Genomic DNA, 22,045 nt, shown 5'->3' on the forward strand with positions numbered 1-22,045 from the left:
CCTATTTAAACCTCATAATTACATAGAAAATAGTCCACTTTAAAAAAAAAAAAAACTTTCACCAGGCTGGCGGGCCTGCAGATATACGTAAACTGGGTCTAAAACATTTTTAGCCACTTTTGACCACTTTTTTTCTTCTTTGCTTTAGCAATATGCATGCCTGTGTGATCGAATGTTTTTTACTTCACTAACCAGAAAGTATTTTGACTTTGTTGCCTTTGGTGCTTATATAATTAAACATGAAAATATGGAGAGTTTCGCAAGTTAAAAATGCTTATTTCTCCACGAAACATTTGGGATAATCTAAATAAAATTCAACAAAAAATAAAATACTGTTGTAATGATTTTGGGATATTTTAATATAAATATTTAACATATTGTGCCTTTAATGTAACAAAACAGCAAATGAGAGAATCACCAAATAACATTCCCTGCTCTTCAATGAATAAATATCATAAATGTAATTAAAATCAGTGTCTACTTAATTGAAACTTGTAAAGAAAATATGCGATGAGATTTGACTTACTTTCTGAATAGTAGAATATTATCAATGTGTTTTTCATTTATTTCAATTCTGTATTTTATTTAGATTATTTCTATTAGAATTATCATGCCATTTTTTATTTTATTTTTCAATAATGTTACTTTTATTGACTGTTTTAACTTAGTATTGTTTGTTGACAGTAAAACTTCTTTGAAGGGGTCAAGGCCAGGGTCATTTCAGGGTCATTTAACATGCTGACATGGGTCCCCTCACAAAGTTTTGCTTAGAGCTCCTAGAATTCTAAGATCAGCTCTGAATATAACAAGGTTACAAAAACTGTAATAAGCAAACAAAGTAAAAATATATAATTTAGTTAGATACAATTCATCAAGTTGTTATTTGATGTCATGACTGAATAAAAAGCTGTCCCCCGAGGCCTGTCCCTGAATTCCATGTATGTGTAACAGTCATGGTTGGACATGCCAGAGCTGCAAGTACTTCAACATATGGTCATGTATTATGTACTGGTATATAGACATGTTTTGTTAGCGAGTCATTGTAAGAGTGCAGCCATGTAATGGGATGAGGGGTCCCTGCCATTGTGTCTTTGTGGCCTAATTTTATAACTGATCCACCTCCACCCCCTCTATATCAGATTCAAATCTTTAATAACTGTGCAATTATATTGCATTTTTAACTTGTTTGCACACATTTATAGTGAAAGAACTTTTATAACAACACTAGTCACATCTTTTTTTCGTGGACCCTAACTGTAATGGTAAAGATAGATATAAAAATCTGTATAAAAGTCCACAATGCAGCTATAATGACAATGGCACAAAAATAAATAAATAAATAAATAAATAAATAAATAAATAAATAAATAAATAAATAAATAAATAGGGAAGGTACTGTGTTTTCAAAGCTATTAGGCTAACGGTTAGCAATTTGGCAGATCACCTACTGAACCTTTAAATAAGCACAATAAAAAAAAATTAATTGATACATAATAATAAAAAAAGAAAAGCAGAAAATATAACAAGAATAACAAATGAAGTGCAATAAAAACATTATTGCTAATACTAAACTGCTTTACACTTGATATTATTTTACAGGTGTGCATTCTTCTTTTATTGCGGGATGTTAGTGCTAGTGTTTGGCTTGATTTATGAACAATGAGTCATCCATGAAAGTCCAGTTTCCTAGTGTATCATCATTACTGATTTACTAACAAAGAGAGGTTTTACAACTTAATGATTTTTATACTGTATATTATATCCCTCTACCCCCAAATCCAGTCATCACAGGAAATATTCTGCATTTTAACATTTTCCAAATAATTCATTCTGTGCGATTTAATAGCCGTTTTCCTTGTGGGCACAAATAAATGTCCCCACAAAGGTCAAAATTTACAAGTATTGCAATACTTGTGGACACACACACACACAGGTTATATTAATTTTGGGGACTTCATACATTTCTTCATACACTACTGTCCAGACCGTATTTTTCTTTCTAAACTTAACCAAACCCCTTAACCAACTCTTCACAGAAAACCTGTTTGCATTTTACACTTATAGATAAAGATTATGTAATATATTTAAAAAGTTTTCTCTAGTTTTCAAAATGGGCTAGTTTTCAAAATGATAGAAATGTCTGGTTATACTATCCTTGTGGGGACGTTTGCTCACCACAATGTAGAAGAACTCACAAACACACACAAAGACAAGGTGTGTGTCAGTCCATGTAAATGTTTAGTGATTGTGTATGTCTGGTGGGGAATCAAGCTCATGAGCTATTCTCTATATGACTTCACAAAATCTGCTTATTTATCAGCTTTGGACTATGTAAATTTGATTAACAGAAATAAATTTCTAGTTGGTTAAACAGAAATAAACTAATAACATTAATGACAGTGCCTAATGAAATATCACAGTAATATTTATAAGAGTTTTTGTTTGGCCATTGAAGCGGGGCTTGTTGTTCAATGTAGAGGATGTGTCACATATTCAAATACCAGTTTGATTACAGGGATCTTGAGGGATTTTGAGGGCTTTGCAAAGTGAATATGTGTATTCTTCTTTGTTTTGGTTAAACGTTTGCAAAGAGCTTATGGAATATATTGTAAAAAAAGAAAAAAAAAGAAAAAAGAAAACCTGTCTGTGGCATTTAGAAATTCCAGTCTGTCTGTTGCTCTTTAACATGATTTCTACTTCTGGAGGAAATATATATTCTTCTTTTTTATCCAAAAAGCTTATGTAATTTCATTCTAATTGTGTTTTCCTTTTCATTTATTCTTTCTTTGAGTTTCTTCGGTCAAACAAAACAATACATCTTAAAGATGAAAACTAACTATCCAAAACTGAAAACTAACACAGACTTCCATGAAAACAAAGGTTTCCAGCTTTCTTTAAAATATCTTCTTTTGTGTTTGACAGAAAAAACTTTTAGTAGTTTATAACTACTTTAGGGTGAGTTATTCTTTCATTTTGGTTAAACTTGGTTGTCTTTAATTTGCTCCATATAGATAAATAAACAACAAATAAAGGGTGTAACTGATGACAGAACTTTAATTTGGGGGTAAACTATGCCTTTTTGTGGAAAACTCACTCAATTCATTAAAATGAAGGCTTTTCATTTTTTTTTCTTTTGTCACGACAGATGTCAATTCGATCAAAAACTCATAAACACATCACTTGTGCTACACAGAATAAAGAATGTCAAGTTGACATATTTGTCAAGAATGTCATATTCAAGTTAATTCATTTTTAACCAGACAAATATTTTACTACAGCTAATTCTCAAATAAACTATATACAATTTATTAAGCTGTATTAGTTGCTAAATTACAATCTACAAACATATCTATTAGAACAACTAAATATTTTTAAACCTAATATAAATTGATAATATTATATACCAGAAGACGTTTTGTTATAAAAGGATACATTTAATGTGAAATACCAATTACACTATTTTGTTATTGGCTCAGATTTAACGTTAATTTGAAATGTAGCATTGCCCTCTAGTGGTGTTGATGTGCTCTGACAATGTAAAAGGGAAATTTTTTGAGAGTTCGAAACTCCCTTCCTTTGTTTTTGTTGTCTAAATATTCTGATCATTTTGATGATTGTTTGTTAAAATATCTATTTAACAGAAATATGTATTAGCTCCAGATTTTAAATTAATTAATAATAATTAATTTAGAAAATAAAGTTTGCTTTATGAAATATTTAGGCTATTTTGAAAATAGGTTTCATTCTAAAAATTGTATTTTTAAAAAGTATAATTTTAAAAATTGAGGAGGACTGTTGTGTGCAATTAAATATGCATCAATTCTTTCTTTATTCTTTCTTTATTGTCTAAATACAAAATAGAAAAAAATTGTTCAGACACCATATACACAGACAATTATGAAATATCTTTTTATTAAACAACATGTTACAAAGTTTCTTTCGTTTATTCTTATTTTCACTTGGCACATATGATGACTCACATTAAAAAAAAAACACACACACATCGACACACTGGTGCAGTCATAACGACATTCTTACACACGCGCACACACACACACACACACACACACACACACACACACACACACACACACACACACACACAACACAAACACAAACACACACATAACGCACACGCACTGTAGAGTCCCTGTAGAAATCTCAGCGAGGCAATATAGGTCGCTGGTAACCTGTAGGGAAGAGAAAAGAAAGAAGTAAAAGATTAAACAGAGGTGCAGTCATTAATTTTATTTAGTTAAACAGCAATTACGCAGCAATTGATGTTTGATTGAATTTGCTTTGAGGCTATAACTCTTTCCGTTTTTTTACACATCTTACAGTTGCAACTTTTCATACCAAAAACTGTCAATCACATGACTCCACAAGACAACAATTAAGGCATAGTTCACCCAAAACTGAAAATTCTGTCATCGTTTACTCACCCTTCACTTGTTTCAACTCTTCTGTTAAACAAAACCATTGCCTTGTTTGTTTTTCCTTCTATTAAAATCAATGCTTACAGGTTTTCAGCTTTCTTCAAAATATGTGTTCTAGTGTTCAACAGAATAAAAGAAAAAGGAGCAATTTGAGGCAGAGACGTGCTGAGTGTTTTTTAATTTGGGTGAACTATCCCATTAACAATTCTAGGAATTTTACATGAAATACCTGTGATTTAGTTAGCTGCCGGCTAATTTATTTTATTGTATACACTCCAACAATTGTAAGCTCTTCTTATACACGATTTAGTTTCCGCATACAACTTTACAAGCATTGACTGATTCTTTTATTCACTAAAAGTGATGTGCTTACCAGTTGTAGTGATGTTTTAACTCTGGAACCAGCTGATGAAGTACGCGCAGACACCCTGCAGGCTCTTCCAGCAGTATTCCTCAGCCATCTTGACTGATTGACTCTCCTCCGCCACGGTGGGTCTCACTGTGATGGCCTTTACAGGTTTTCGAGGTGAAGCAGGTTTGGAAGCCGCAGTCTTGGCTGGTTTAGAAGCAGCTTTAGCCGGCTGTTGGGGTTTAAGCTGCTGCTTGGTGGGAGGTTTGGTAGGGGGGACGCTGGGCTTAACCTGCTGCTGGTGCTTTTGCTGGTTCTGAGAAGACTGAGTAGGTTTTGGGACCGAGTTTTTAGGCCAAGAATTGTGGAACACCATTTGGACCTCATCCGAAGCAGAGCGGCACATCTGTGGCTTGTAAACCTTCGACCCCTGGCAGGCGTTGTGGAGCTTCCTCAAGTCCCACATGATCTGAGTGAAGTAGTGCCGAGGGTTGTTGTTATAAGACTTGCAGAGGTTGGGTTTGCCCAGGAAATCACACCAGTACGACTTGCCCTTGCTCTTGCAGGAGACACGCAGCTTAGTGGAGTTGGTCTGGCTGGAGATCACCATAGTGCAGGTGTCTTTGGCTTTGGTGTTGAAGCGAATAGGCTCATCCCAGAGGTTTGCTTTCGGCTGTGGCTGGGGCCGGCTGTGTTGGGTGATTTCGATGTGGTTACTGCTGTTCTGTGCGTCTGTGGACCAGATGAAGCAGACCAAAAGGAAAGCACAGCTGCATATGGATCTCATGGCGAAGGTGTAATGGACTGAGGAGGTGTTGGAGGTGCAGTCTGGCTTTATAAATACAAGCCCCACAAAGGGGTCATTGAGTAAGGTACACATCCCAGACCGGGGGGCCTCTGGTCTCCAGTCTGGAGCTCCTGAATGAACTAATTGTAGGAATGTTTGGAGAAGTGTGTGTGTGTTTGTGAGAGCAATTTACTTTAGATTGAGTCAGTATGTATGTGATTTCAAGAGAAAAAAATGGGTGTAAAAAAATAAAAGAGTAGTTTAGGTTTGGCTAAAACTTGATCTCATGAGAAAATACACGTACATCTAAAGTAGTGTAACTGGCATTTTATTATCCTCATCCATTTGCAATGTTTTGAATTTATTGAGTAACTGAATATGCAAGGTACTCTGAAAGACTAAACAAATCAGGAGGAATAAAAAGATCAGGCAGTTTCTTAATTGGGAATTGGCTGTAATAATTTTTATAACAATAACAATTATAATTTAATGTTAACTCCGAGCATTACAAAGTAGACTTAAATATAAAAGGTGTAAATATGACTGGAAAAGACCTGAGATCATTTTTTTCAGTTTCTAAGGGTTAGTCTAAGTTAGTATTCATGGCCCAAGTGTATCCATGAGAAAATCTAGACATGGTGAATTCCAATTAAATAACTTGAACCTATACAAGTCCAAAACTGTACCTTACGTCTAAAGCCTAAGCAAAATATGTAGAAACACAAATAAGTGTTCATACCACAAGTGTTCATACCACATGAAGCTTGACAGAGGTGGAGTAATAGGAGCAGTTTTTTTTTTTTTTATTTAAAAAGAGCATTTGACACAGTAAATCATGAGGTACTCCTTTCAAATCTCACTCTTTTTAATTTCTCATTAGAGGCGATTATCTGGATAACTTCATATCTAACAAATAGGAAACAATGTGTGCGCCTTGGTAATAGTCAATCACTATACAGAATCAGTAACTGTGGAGTTCCTCAAGGATCCATCTTGGGCCCTATCATGTTTAGTCTGTATATATATGACCTCCCACAAGTTTGTCCTACTATTAATATCCAGATGTACATGCTGATGACACAGTTCTATATGTACACGCGATAAACAAGCATCTGGCAGCAAATTATTTAACTGAGGCATTAGTTAATGTATCTGATTGGTTGTGTGAATCACATCTTAATTTGAATACAAGTAAAACGGTTTGTATGTTTTTCTCACAATCATTGACAGTTACCCATCATCCTGATGTATTTGTTAAAGGAGAAAAGCTCAGGGTTGTCTCTGGTTTTAAATATTTTGGTCTAATTTTAGATTCTCAATTAACATTCCAAAAGCATGCCAAGAAGGTTATTAAAATTGTTCAATTTAATCTGGCCAACTTCAGGCATATACAACCTTACTTGACTAATGAAGCAGCAAAACTTTTTATGCATTCCATGATTTTTTCTCATATTACATATCGTCTTACTAGTTGGTCACATGCTAGTAAAACAGTTTTTAAATCAGTTGAATCACTTTATAAACAGGCACAGAAAGTATTTGATCAAAAGTCTATTAGGTATCATCATTGTAATATAATACAAAAACAATATTTATTGAGCTTTGATAGTATGAAATATTTGGCTGATGCTTGTATGATTTTTAAAATTTTAAATGGATATGCTCCACCTCCATTATGTGAGTTTGTGACACACAAGAACAATAACGGTCAAGCAACACGATCTGTTACCAGGGGAGACTGTGCATTGCAGGTTAGACGAACAACTTTTGCACGATCAGTCTTCTCAGTTAGAGCTGTTCATTATTGGAACACACTTCCGATTGACTTAAGGGGTGTTACAAATAATTCTACTTTTAAATACAAGTTAAAGAAATGGCTGAAAGCAAATCAAGTTTGTAATCACGTTTAATTCTTTTGTCTAACATTTTAGGAAATTCTTACTTACATGTTTTTATCTCTTTTTGTCATATGTAACTTTACTGTTTTTGTATGTGTAATGATTTGTTTTTTTATTTTAGGTTGCCTTTTAAAATCTGGCAGGGGGCAACAGATGAAAATTAGCCCTTGTGGCTAATTCTGGCTTATTCACAGTTTTACTGTTGATTAATGAGCATTGTCCCTGTTAAATAAAATAAATTCAAATTCTTCAAATTCATATATATTATGATAAAATTCACCATAACATAAGACCTGAAATAGTTCTGAATTGTGATGAGATTATGCAGGCGTTTGTGTGTTTAGTGTGGTTGGTTTTCTCTTCTGAGTGTTTGTTGATGGCTTGAGGGAGGAAAATGCGTGTGGTTACACTGGTGGAACCTTCATGGTCATATTGGTCATCATAGTCTAACATAAAGTGGGCTATTGACTATTGATGTGAAAGACGTTTTAGAGGAGGGACAAAGAAAATAATTCACCTGCACCCATTTATCTTTTGTCAGCTTTGCTTTCGACCAGTGTGGTTGGCATGTAATGTTTACATTAATGTTGTTTATGGGGAGTCAGGGAAAACTTTCTGTTTTTAAACAAAGATAGTTGATGAACATGGCTGTCTGCTTTCACAGTTTTTTACATCTTACTTTTCATGTTGTTTTTATTTCTTTAGAGAAGCCTTGCATTTGCAGGCCAATTAGTTTATATAATCTTTTTATCATACAAATACTACAGGAACATTACTTTAGATCACCAGGACACAAGATATACATCAGTTCAATAAAGAATCATTAACAATCAATATTGCTGTTTAAAATATATGATACAGGTTTCATTGACGTTTATATAGTGAAATACATCTGTTTTTGTTATTCAGCAATATATGGACAACTATCTAAATTATAGGTAATATATTTACGTAAACTTATATGTACATATTTGTAATTTTAAGTGTTGAGAAAAACTTAATTTTTGCATTATTTTGACATGACATATTTTATACTTGTAAAATCCAAATATAAACTAGCATGCTACCTACAGTATGTAATTTGCATATATTTCTATATATAAGATTTCTGTTTGGTATCTGTGTTTTCATCAGTATGTTGTTGTGGATTTGGCCACAGGTTCTCCTTTACATTATAGTAGTGTTTTCATTAGTCAAAACCTTGGAAAGAACCAATGTGAATCTACTGTAGGCCTGACATTTGTCTGCTGTAATTGGGCTTTCTTGCATACAGTAATGTCAAATATGAAAGCATCGTCTGTAACAGTGGTACATGGTACAGATAGACATAACTATGGAATAAGGGTGAAGTCTTTAGATAATGTAGTCCAGTTGGGTCATCTTCTGTCGTAACTGATGTCATTTGATATATCCTGAAACTTTCATCAACTAAATATTTAACATTGTACAACAGTTTCCATAAAGCTATGCATCAAGAGTAATGAAACTGTTATTTTTAGTTTAATGAACACAGTATCTTTGACTTATGTGTATTGTATCCAAACATTTGAGAAAAAAAAAGAGTTTTGCAAAAACATGCAATTTTATCAATGGTTGTGAATTGTGTATCTAGAGCTTTGAAAATTCAATTCAATTTAATTCACCTTTATTTGTATATCGCTTTTACATCGTAGATTGTGTCAAAGCAGCTTCACAGCTTCACATAGAAGATCATAGTAAATTGAAACAGTGTAGTTCAGTTTTCAGTGTTTAAGTTCAGTTCAGTTTAGCTCAGTTCAGTGTGGTTTATTAATCACCAAAATTGACACCAGGGTTCCGACATTTGTGTCAAAATGATTGTAAAAAAAACTAGCTTCAGCAAAGATTAGCTATAAGAAGTTAGGCATGGAAATAAAAACATGGTGATAAAAGAAAGTTGAAGCATATATGTGTTGTGCTATTTTGTGTGTGTTTTCGTGATGTGTGTAATGGCACTCACAAACACTGTATCATCTTATACTCTCATACTGTACAGAACATATTGATTATGTGTGTGTGTGTTTGTGTGTCCATTCTACACATCAACTTATTTTTCCCACCAAAATGATAATAGGCATGACTTTAAATAAAAATTCAAGTTTGCTGGGTTATCACATGTGTGTGCTAATCTAATTATTTACAATAATTTCATGATTTTAAAATATTTTATTTACTTATTTATTATTATTATTTTATTTTATTTAAAAAGGGATCTTTTGAGCATGTGTTCACATTATTACCTAAAAAGCTAACAACTACTTAATAGTCAATAACGTTATGAAAAGATAACTCAACATTATTTATAATTTGTTTACAAGATTATTTATGACATTTGCATTTTTTATATAATATTCAGAGTATGTTGTATTTATTATGTTTGTGAAAATGCATGTTTTGTTTTTATATTGCTTAAGTACCTTACAAGTAGCCTACATTACAAAAAACATGTAGTTTACTCAAGAACACATGTAAAAAATAATGTACAATTGATAAAAAGACAGCTATTTAGATAAAAAAAATAATGAATACATAAAAAAAACATACAAACAAACAAATGTATGCATACACTTGGAAAAAACAAAACAGAACAAATTAAATTCCTTCTAATTTGTCAAGAATAACTGATGATGTACATAAGAGGAAATACACAAAAATGTCTGCATGATAATCCTTTTGGTTAGTCATTTGCATTTGATTTTTTTTTTCAAAGATTCCATGAATTACTGTACATTTTAGTGTGCCTTTTCAATATTTGGTTTATGAATGTTATGTTTGCTAGGCTATACATAATATATATGTAAAGCCTTCTTTTACAGTTTTGTATAGACCATTTTGAGGAATGAAAACAAAAACAATGGTCTCAAAGTATTTCCTGTTTTACATATTTTAATTTCTATAGCGTCCGAGAATCCAAAAAGAGTCACATAATGATAAATAATGTTATGACAGCTGTTTTAACATTAAGTTATGACTGAATTGCCTCTTGTTTATAAATAGTTTGATAACAAGCAGGAAATGTTCATGGGTCAATGATATGACCACATTTAAACTATTATTACTAATTTGATAACAAATGACAATATGTGAAAAGTCAGAAAGCAAGAAAATAAATAACTTACCTTTAGGAGGACATTTTTACAGCTTTCTTGTTAGAAGAACAATAAGAGGGATTAAATTTTCCCCCACTCCGTCACTTCCGCACTCAGTGTGTACCTGTAACCATAGTGACGAAACGGAAGATGATATCCCCTAATAGAAGTATGATAACATTAGAGTGTTTGAAAAGCTGCTAGTTTAGGTTTCTGAAGAAAACATTCTGAAGCGATGGATTCAGTACTTCTACATGGAGAAGCTGAAGGATATATTCAAAGCCTGGAAAAGATGTCATTGCGCGAAATCGGAAGCCCGAGGTAAATTACGAGAATATAATATTATAAGTCAAGGATCGGTAAAATAACAACACGTAAAATAATCCAAAACTAGTATAGCCATGCCATCGTTGTCATCCATAGCCAATGTTGTGTTTTTTTATTTCAATTTTTTTTTGTAAAGGTGGTTTCGCCAGCATGAATTTATTGAGAAGCTGAATATGCAAGCTATTCTGAACGCCAGCGCCAATCAGGAGGAATTCATTAAAGACCTTTTCGTTTCTCTCGGAAAGGTAAATTAAATATGATTTTGTTTTGTCGGTCAGTTTCTATACAGGGAATATCATGATATTTTCATGATAGCAATAATTGTATGTAAACTTTAATGGGATTATAATGTTACTTACTTGATAGAGAGAAATTGTACTCAGGTATAACGTTATTAATATTTATGACCAAAATGTATTGTGGAGGAAAAAAAAATATGCTTGCCTTGTTCTTACTTTTAATGCATGTCCTGCAACTAAAGGTTAGATTTATCTTATGGTTAAAATATTGTACATTATTTATTTTATTTATTTATTAAAAACTAAGAGACCACATCCCAGTTTTTCTGGATTTATTTATCGGTTTGAGTAAGATTTTAATATTTGATGTAGTTTATAGAAGTCTGAGAAAATTTATTTATAGTTTCAAATAAAAATGGTATTTCTAATAATTATTAATAATATTGTTCATTTCATTCATTCAGAAAATGTTTACATTTGTTGTGATAGAAAATCTGGATTATTCCACCAATTGATTTGTAAAGGTAAATTAAATTAAATTTGTTGTTGTTGTTTTTGTTGTTGTTGGTCAGTTTCGATACAGGGAAACTGGCGTGATCATTTTCATGATAATAATAATTTAATGTAATCTTGAAGTATAATGTTAACGCTACTTTCTTGATTCAGAGAAATTGTACTCAGAGATTAGGTATACTAATATTTATGACCAAATGTATGGGGGAGAAAAAAAATTGTTATGTTTGTCTTGTTCTTACTTTTACTACATGTACTGCTATTAAAGATTACATTTATTTAGATTTTTTGGTTAATTTGTTTTACATTATTTAATTATTAAAAAATAGACAACTTCTCAGTTTTTTACTGGACTTTGTAGTTATCAGTAGGGCTAGACAGTATCTGTGGACATTTTTGCTATTTTTTAGCAGAACTTTGTAAAAAATCTGTGGATTTATGCAGAATGATTTTAGGAGTATTGTAACTACAAGCTTAATATATTAAAAAATTATCCGTTTTTAACTTTGATTTAATGTTTACAAGACAAATCTAATTAGATCCACTTATTTGGTCAACAAAGCAAGTCTCTCATATTATAGATCTACTAAAAGACAGAAAATATTACTTTGCAAAGTGTATTGTAAATAAATCATATAAACATTTTCATAGTAGTCAGTACTGAAAATTTATTTAAAAACTGAATAAATATAAATTTACACACATTTACACAAGTAAATAAATAGACTCAATGATGGATGCATTCGCAGATTCATTGTGAGCCTAGTTGTCAGTTTGAGTAAGATGTTAATATTTGATGTAATTCATAAAAGTCTGAGAACATTTATTTCTAATTTAAAATAAAATATTGTCCTTCAGAGAATTATTATTAATATTATTTATTCATTCAGAAAAAGTTTTCATTTGTTGTGATTGAAAATCTGGATTATCTGGATTATTCCACCAACTCTTCTGAAGTTAAAATTGATAATGTTTTGTGTAAAAATGAAAATGTTTGATCACCAGATCATCAGTCACCTTTCACAGTAGCACATCTTTCCACATTTCTCACCTGTATGTTTTAAAAAAAAAAATAAGAAACAGAAATGACAAAGTGACAGCTGCTGTTGTTTTTGACCTTTTTCCAGATTCCCACACTGGTACATGCAATGATACTTACCGAAGTATGGAAACATAAAGTGTTTCCTATAATTTGCAAACTCCAGGACTTTAACCCAAAGAGCACATTTCTTCTGTACATAGTGGTGAGCAGACTCAGCTTATAAATTTCCAAAGCACACCAAGCTCTGATTTAGAAAAATAGAAATCATTCAGGCTCCTTGGGTCATTACATTTTCTCCTAATTTCAGATTCATCATGAAGCTACCATTATAAACCTGCTGGAGACGATTATGTACCACAAAGTAAGCACCGACACACAGGTTTTTATATGTATGTGGATGTGCATTTTATTAGATCATGGTATGTGTATTTTGCACATGCAGGAGTCCAGTGAAGCTGCTGGTGATTGTGTTCTTGACTTAGTGGATTACTGTCATCGCAAACTCACACTGCTAGTGGGACGCTCTGTATCTGGAGAAATCCCAACTCAGGACAGAATCACACACACACAGATGTCAGGCACGGCATCTGTACAGGTAAACAACACTTTATTGTTGTGTTTTGATTTTCCTAATCTCATTGAATAGGAATGCTTATTAAAAGTTAAAACTTACTCCAGTCTTTTACATTTACTTTTACTCATTTTTTTTCAAAACGAGCATCTAGCTATTTGAGAATCACAACAATTTAAGGGTGTGCAAATTTTTTATCTAAAATACTATTGTAGTTGTTGAAGCCTACAAGAATGCAGTTTGACTTCCCTTTACAACTCAAGTTATGAATGCAAAAATATTACTGTATGGCTTTATACAATACGATTTAGATAAATAATCGATTTAGATTGCAAATGTGATAAGAACAGTTATAAAAAAAGTTATTACTGACTGAGTTCAGTTTTATACATAAGATTGTCGGTTTTTTCTGTTTTGCTTACTGATTTGCTGTTTAGCATTCGTTTAGTTCCTAAATGAAATAAATCAGTGTCCAATGTTTTAATGCTCTATTCATCAATTAAATTGCTTTGTTTTTAAACTATACTTGAAATCAGATTTTACAGTGTCTATTTTTTGAGGGCACATTGCTAGTTTTAAGGTGAACAATGAGTCTGTGCAAGTTAATCCACTCAAAAAGTTATTTTCTGAGGAGGTCAGTTTGATGGCTTGGCAGAATGTGTTTAGCCACGCCCCCTTTATTTGCTGCGAGCTTTGGAAAGCATTTGCCCACAGCAAATGGAACTTAAACTCATTACCATAATTGTAATTTACATTAGATTTACCAGAACCTTTTTACTTTCTGTTGCAGGATCTGCAAAAGCAAAGTGATATGTTAGAGTTTGAAATCTCTATCAAGGCTCTGTCAGTCCTGTGCTACATTACTGATCACATTGAGAGGTATCACAGCTACTGGTTATTTAAAGAGACACACAAAAATACAAACCCATGTAAAACAGTCTAAATTCATATGCTGTCTTTTAATCAGCACTGAAATCTCCTCTTTTATTGTAGTTTGAGTTTGAGTGTGCTCTCGCGGATGCTGTGCACTCATAATATGCCATGTGTGCTGGTTCAGCTGGTGGAAAATTGCCCCTGGAAAAGAGGTTAGATGTATTTAAAGCAGATATTTTTATAAAGCAGTTTTTTTTTTCTATTTCATCCAGAAACCTGAATAAAAGTGCCAGTTTTTTCAGCAGTGCTGGTTGTGGAAGTATTTTTCACATTCATTTTCTCATAGGTATTTTTCTTGCTTAATGTGTAATAAACCATGAACCACTCAAACCAGCTGTAATGTGAATCATTATAACTTAGAAAATAGATACAGTATATGAAGATCAGATATATGAACAAGATTGTGTTAATCTACTCAACGACAATTTTAAATATAAATTAAATAAAAAAATAATTAAATATAAATTAATCAAAATTAAATATAAAATAAGTTAATAATTTATTTAAAGATGTAGGTTGTATTCATAAAAAATGTGATTCTGGTTTATTACATGCATGTAAAGGTCCCGTGCACTGCTTTGAAATATACACTTTTAGTCGATGTTTGACGTAATCTCAACTGAAACACGAAGAGAGGGTAAGACAGCGTAGCTCTTCCCCTTTTTAAAAAAACAGCCAATGGTGTTTTGTTGTTTTACTGCTCTGCCAATGAGAGCTCAAGTACATCAAATGAGAAGCCAATAAAAAGTTGAAGGGTCCATTTGATTGGTTATTGGTTATTTGATGAGAAACTAAATTATTTAATGACGTGAATAAAACTGTTGATCCATTTAGGTGGAAGTGACAAACCATAAGTTTTACATGTTTTTTCAGTTTTATATCTTCTATATGCAAATTTTGTCACTGTTTTGGAGCACACTTATAAATATCCTTAAAACATACAATACTGATACCAACATCCAAAAAACGTTATTTTAATTTCATGGAACCGTTAAAAGGTGTTTTACTACATATTACAAAAACACTTTAGTTTGGGAAGCATAAAAGAATTTGCTAAAAATCAAATATCATTTAATGCATTGTGTTGCTTCTTGAACAGTAGTAAATGTTTTCATCTTTTTTTAGTTGTCATTTGTTTAAAAATTGGAATCTCAAAATCATATAGTCAACTATGTAAAAGCATACATAGTTGTAGGCTTGAAGTACAGTCTACTTAAAGGCCTATGAAAGGTTTGAAATGTGCATTTTTATTTTTGATGTTTGACAGTATTAACTAAAACATGAATACAGGGTGGGACATAGAGTAGCTCCTCTCCTTTTAAATCAGCTCTGCCAGTGAGAGTGGTTGAGCTTAAGTGCATCAAATGAAAAGCAGTCACAAACTTCAAACTTTGGATGTTTAAATCTTCTAAATGTGAGTTTTGTCACTGTTTTGGAGCACACAAGCTTGACTAAAACTGACACACTCATACTAATACTTGTACTCATACTTTTTTAACATCTACAAATTTATTTTAATTTCACAGGCACTTTAAATCCATAACACTTTCATAGACCTACATTAGAAAAGAGCAAAAGCTTATAATGTGATGCACAGCAACAGTTGCTAAGGTAGGATTGACTGCTGGAAGTATTTTTTTCTCTATATAGGTACACAGGAGAAATACACAGAGGGCAAATGGAGAGCCGTCCTCCCTGAAGATCAGCTGAAGCTGAGTAAACATGATGGCCAGGTGTGGATAGCTTTACTAAACCTGATGCTCAAACCAGACTGCCAGCGGAAATATGATTTCAACAGCTTCAATAAAACACAACTCTTAAAAGTAAGACTTTAAATATGTGCTTTTCAATAAGGGTTCCTGTAGTGTATCAAGTTGGTATATACATGTAAAACTTACATTTTGATTTTGATTCAGACATTAAATATCTGAAGAGTGGATAAATCTGCATTATTCACTGCTGAGTTTGATTTACTCATAACCTAAACATACAGTCTGTTCCTCTAATTCTGATTTATTCAATGTCAAAGATAATTACTGTATGATTTTTTTCTCTGTCTGCATGCAGCTTCGTGGGTTTCTGACAGATGTTGTGATAGATCAGTTACCAAACTTACTTGATCTCAAGCATTTCCTCAGTCAACTTGCTCTCACAGATCCAGTGGCTCCTAAAAAAGATCTCATCTTGGAGCAGGTATTCTACAAACACATATATGTACACTTGGGATCAGTAAGATTTCATAGGCTTTCAACTGTATGTCTTGTACACTATATAGTTTTTTTTAAGAGTATATATATATATATATATATATATATATATATATATATATATATATATATATATCTCAAGAAAGATTATGGTAACATACCAAAACAATTATAACTGACAAAAAAGAATTTAAGAATTTTAAGAAATTTAAGAATTTAACACCCCTGAATAACTAGTGTTACCCTTTTGGGTGAAATAACTGCTGTGAGGCGTTTCTATTAGCCATCTACCAGTCTCTGACATCGGTCTGAGGAAAGTGTAGCACACTCTTTAATGCAGAATTCTTTTAGCTGTGAGATGTTTGAGGAGTTTCTTCCATGTACAGCTCATTTCAAATCACCCCACAGCATCTCAATAGGATTATGATCTGGGCTTTGACTTGGCCATTCCAGGACTCTCCATTTTTTAGTTTTACGCCAGTTTTTGCTTGATTTACTGGTATGTTTTGGGTCATTGTCATGTTGCATGGTCCAGTTTGTTTCAGCTTTAATTTTCAGACTGATGGTCTCATGTGTTCCTCAAGCACTCTCTGATACACCATAGAATTCATGGTGGATTCTGTGATGGTGATCTGACCAGGGGTCTGTTCTTCGTACGTGGATTACTCAGTTAGCTGGATTTGGATATTGATGATTTGACATGATTCAGGATCGTTTATTTCTTCAAAACTCATCTGAGACTTGCTGTCATAGCAACAGTTCTGGTAGCTCAAACCTTGGGTGCAGGTTCATTTCATAAACAGGATTAGATCGGGTCAGTTCAAGCAAAGGTAATACTAAAAGTATGTACCAAATGCTGACATTGTCTTACAGTAGTTATATACACTTGGTAAAATAGTAATTATATATAAAAAATTATAAGTAAAAAAAAATGCATAAATATAAAACTTATGCAATCGGCACTCCGAAATAAAAGTACAAAGACTGTCACCTGAGTTATAGGTGTGTTTTGAGAATAAACCAATCAGAGTCTAATCTCCCATTCCCTTTAAGAGTCAGTTGCATCGCTTTCACTTTCGCTCTTGTGGATAGGGAAACCTTTACACGCAGACATCAGTTAGCCTATAAATAATTAATTTTGTTTGTTAAGCGCAAAAATTAGTTTCAAAGCTATTTCTAAATTCAGTTCTAATTTCCAGCAAACGAATAAATGAACAATAATAATGAAGTGTGCTCAAAAACCTGAGTTATATCCTAAAACACATGCTGTGCCCCATATGGTCTAAAACCTGCAGGTGGACAAATCTAATAATCTAATATCTGTTTTTAATAAAACAAATATAAATATGGATATAATAAATAATACTGCTAATAATAATAAAATTATACAAAAGCAAATTGTTATGAATGAACTGAAAAAGCCTCCGAAGATGAAAAAGGCATAAAAGCAGTGGTTTTTCATATTTATGTTGGCTAGAAAATAATACGTTTTGTAATATTTTAATCCTTTATATTTATATCGTATATTTATTCTTATTATATCCTATATATATCCTTAATATTTTAATTTTTTTTCATATGTAAAGATATTTGCGTATTGCTCTACCTCTTGTGTGTATTAAGCAGTGTGTAAGCGAGGCGCAACTCTGCGCTGGAGTTAAAACCGGGTTTGTTTTGGTCTATTGAAAAATCTCTTAGAGTTTCTCAAAATAGCAACGCGCCAGCAGTGCGCCTCAGAACGCCTTCCTTTTTAGACCAGAACGCCTATGGGTGCACATATGAGCCCAAATGCATTTGCTATTTAAACAGGGTAGCGCAACGCCTCAAAACGACTCTTGCGCCAAGCTGAAACTAGAAAAAAACTATTGCGTCGCGCCTTACGCCACATTGCGCCGGGTGTATGATAGGGCCCTAAATGTGAGGTGTCCTAACCTTTTCCTCAGAATATGCATTTTTGTAGAATTAAATCTTAAATTTAAACAAAAGTTTTCAGTTTTAATGGTTTAGTTATGTTACCTTAATCTTTCAGTATTGTTAAAATTCAGATTTAATAACAATATAATATCCGTATTATAAAACCTTACAAAATACCCAGGCTTTCATAGGTTGTCCTAATTTTTTTTTACATGACTGTGAATATATCCAGCACAATTGTTTTCTTTGACATCATGTTTACATTAAAATTTTTTTTTTTTTTTTACAATTTTGTGTTTAAATTGTGGGAGCATAAAATACTTTCTTCCCCTCCCCTAATTTTTAAAAGACACAGTAGATGGTAACATTCAATTGGCCATCTACCCCAATAAAAAATCGTCAAAATCATCAAAAATGAAGCATGTTTTTTTATCATTTAGCTGCCAGAAATATGGAATAATATTGTAATGGAGAATGACAAGAAGTGGAAAGCCATTGCCAAATACCAAGTGACGAATGTTTTTAACCCCTCTGAAAGTGAACTGAGAGAACAGGCTAGCAGGTAAGATTTGATGTATATCTGGAAGAGGAGTTATTCAAATCTCAGTCTGACAGTTGGCATATATACTGAATAAATGTTGACATGAGGCCTTCTGATCAGGTTGGCTCAAACGTATAATCTGGATGTGATGGAGAATCTAATCCCAGACAAACCTAAATGTGGAGCCTGTGGAAGAACGGGTGTGAAACGCTGCTCCCGCTGTCAGGGAGAGTGGTACTGCAACAGGTATTGTGCTTTCTGACAAAAACATTCAGACTGTGCCCATTTGAAGATATTGTTTACTCAAAATATTAATTGTTATAACAAAACAAGTTTGTTTTTATATGCTTTTTCCGACCAGAAATAAAACATATTAATTTAATGAATCAAATGAATTATTATGAAAATACTGGCTTTGACTGTAAACCTTCGTCCAAAATCGCTTAATACTCATGTACAGTTCAGAGATATTCAGCTTAGTGAAGAAATGGCACAAATACTGTGGAGTTTCTAGGAAGTGGGACTCAATTTTTTATTAAGCTTGTTTAATTTAAAAGGTGCAGTCATGTGCTTTTTCTGGAAGACTTAGAGTGAGAATATTGCATGAAATGATAAAGACCAAGATTTTTAATAAATAATAATTTGTAAAATTTATTTTGTATAAATCTTAGGATCTTATTTAAAACCATATAGCCTCTAGAACACTATGTGTGGCATGAATAGGACCATTTTTGATACTTCTCCAGCATTGCTAAAACCTTATTGTTGGTCACTTTTTGCTGCCATTATATGTATGGACTTTAGCATTTTCTTAAAACTCTTAATTCTTAAAGAAAGTAGCACTGGAACCTGTCTAGTAAATACATTTTGATTGAAATATGCCTTTAAATGCCAACTAATCAGTAAACATATAAACACAGAATGTTTTCCTACAAACTCAGCTGGCAGGCAAATACTACGATTATACATAAAAATAAACAATAACACAAATCATTTTAAGTGCAATCAGTAACAGCAATAATTAACTATAATCTAAGCAGTGTTCTCCCTTTTTTTATTCCTTTTTTTTATTGAATGTTTTGATTTTGAACAAAGCCCGAGTTCCACCCTACAAAAAAGTAAAATAAATAAACACAATAATACTATAATAATAGGCACAAAACCAGGATTTAAACATATATGATACAGTCTCTCATATTTAACCAAAATTGTAGTTTTTTTTACTGGCTCCGTATATTATGTATTCCAAACTAATAATGTCCAGTACATAGAGCCTAGTAGGATAGATCAGCCAGAGAAAGCAGTGCTCTCTTGAAACTCTAAAAACATCTTTACTTATTTCTCCAAGCACAACATTTTGGTAGTTTACTACACCGAATCTTGTACACGTTTTTTTTTTTTTTCCCCTTTGTTGGGAATCTTGGGATTTGACAGTTTGTAGAGTGGAAGCAAAGTTGGAGAGGAAGAGGATGGGATTGGGACTTGACCTTGCGATGCCTGAAGCAAAGTAGCTCTATACCCCCTCTTTCCCACCAAACAACCTTGGCATTTAAACCCAGTGAATACGATGTGATCATGCAGCCAACTATAGTTTATAGAGATGGAGATTTCGAGCAATAATAACTTGTTTATTCACAGTGCCGTAATTTGCACAGAAGGAGTATATAAAGGAGAGTAATGTGGTTTATTATTAGCACACCGTAATTTGAATTGACAGAATTTAGAATGCCAATGTGTTCAGCATTATGTTCCGTTACTATTTATATATGGTGCTCGAAACCTTTTCTGCTTCGAGTTTTTGTTTGTTGTGTTGGTCAGAGTAGCCCCTACCTCAGCACCTGACGTAAACAGTTCTTACTTGTAGCCCAACGATGTTTTGTTACGAACCACTTTTCTTGCTGCTTTTCCATTAACAAGCGCTCAAACGGACTTGTTGATGCACTGCCGGAAGGCTATTTGTGCCGACCAGTCAGACCTCGCGAGGTCTTGTCACGCCCTACTAATCAGCTCTTTAAGTAATTAATTCACTCACTCACTCAAAAAAAAAAAACAATCTGTTAATTACTCAACCTTATGTTGTTCCAAACCCTTGAGACTTTCATTGATCTTCAGAACACAAATAAAGATATTTTCGATGAAATGTGAGAGCTCCCTCATCCTCCATATACAGCAGCAGTCCAGAAAAGTTCAAAGATTCACTGTAAAAACGCTGGCTTTCACACAAATCTGTCATTTTGCCTTAACTCAAATCTATTAAGCTAGCTTAAATATTTTTACAAATTTAAGTAGATTGAACAAAAAAAAAATTGTGTTGTTTTAATTCATTAAATATAAGTATTTTTTTTGTAGGAAAGGGACCAAAACACTTTTAAAACATTACTGGTAATACAATTGTTTGCTTTGTTTGTTGGTAAAGGGGTAATTCTCCTAAAAATGTACATTTTCTCAGACTCAATTGGGTCAAACCGTTTATTAATTTCTCCCTTTTGTCGAACACAAACAATATAAGATATATCATGAAGAATGTTGGGGAAAAGTAGCCATTGACATCCATACAGCAAAAAAATGTGGAAGTCAGTGGCTTTTTTCCAAGATTTCTGTAAAGATCTTCAAAAGAAGAAAAGAAAAACGCAAATATGTCAAATGTTTGGGTAATTAATTTGATGAATAATTCTGTTGGTGTGATTTTTGGCTGTAGGGAGTGTCAGGTGAAACACTGGCCCAAGCACAAGCTCTCATGCAACCTCATGGCAGAGGCTTTCCAGAAACTGCAGGAGGAAATGAAGATCAGCAGCTGAAGGGGAGGGATGCTGTGGACACAGATGTGCTTTACAACATGTCCACTATTGAACGTCTTATTGAATGCACACTAATAGAAAAAATCGCAAGAAACTGTTTCCAACATCTTTTATATTAGGTCATAAGTGAATTAATAAGAGAGCACTCTTTTAGGAAAACTTTTACATACAGTATGCATTTTGTCATAAAAACTTTGTAAATATATGAGTTTTATGTCCATATTTGGCATCATTTAGCTATTATATTGTAACAATTTCACCTTAAAATTGCAAAACAAACCTTATATAGACATATATGATGACGGTTGTTACTGATTATTACTTATTGTCATGTATTGTTATTTGTTATAATGTAGAGCAGAGAATAGGTAATATCTTAAAAT

The 22,045-nt window shown here is 32.8% G+C and overlaps 2 protein-coding genes and 1 long non-coding RNA gene across 4 annotated transcripts in view; 1 reads left to right on the plus strand and 2 right to left on the minus strand.

The window, feature by feature from the left end:
• The window catches only part of LOC147846818 (uncharacterized), a 28,837-nt gene extending 18,138 nt beyond the window's left edge, over positions 1-10,699 (minus strand). For both annotated transcript variants that reach the window (XR_015476564.1, XR_015476565.1), the window contains exon 1: positions 10,608-10,699. This is a non-coding gene — a long non-coding RNA (uncharacterized LOC147846818). The remainder of the gene's footprint in view (positions 1-10,607) is intronic.
• Positions 3,896-5,591, minus strand: fgfbp2b (fibroblast growth factor binding protein 2b). The gene is given in 2 exon segments (NM_001089526.2): positions 3,896-4,190; positions 4,810-5,591. A coding segment is annotated over 1 exon segment (747 nt). The 5' UTR covers positions 5,573-5,591; the 3' UTR covers positions 3,896-4,190; positions 4,810-4,825.
• Positions 10,700-10,764: 65 nt separating the features above from the next.
• zmynd10 (zinc finger, MYND-type containing 10) lies at positions 10,765-21,761 on the plus strand. Its single transcript, NM_200397.1, is given in 12 exon segments — positions 10,765-10,898; positions 11,041-11,149; positions 12,784-12,900; positions 13,006-13,059; positions 13,141-13,293; positions 14,060-14,148; positions 14,263-14,354; positions 15,853-16,025; positions 16,270-16,395; positions 18,764-18,885; positions 18,985-19,110; positions 21,563-21,761. Coding segments are annotated over 12 exon segments (1,347 nt in total). The 5' UTR covers positions 10,765-10,812; the 3' UTR covers positions 21,663-21,761.
• Positions 21,762-22,045: the final 284 nt, after the last annotated feature.

This window comes from Danio rerio, chromosome 1, assembly GCF_052040795.2.
Source record: "Danio rerio strain M-AB ecotype USA chromosome 1, GRCz13ab, whole genome shotgun sequence".
NCBI lineage: Eukaryota > Metazoa > Chordata > Actinopteri > Cypriniformes > Danionidae > Danio > Danio rerio.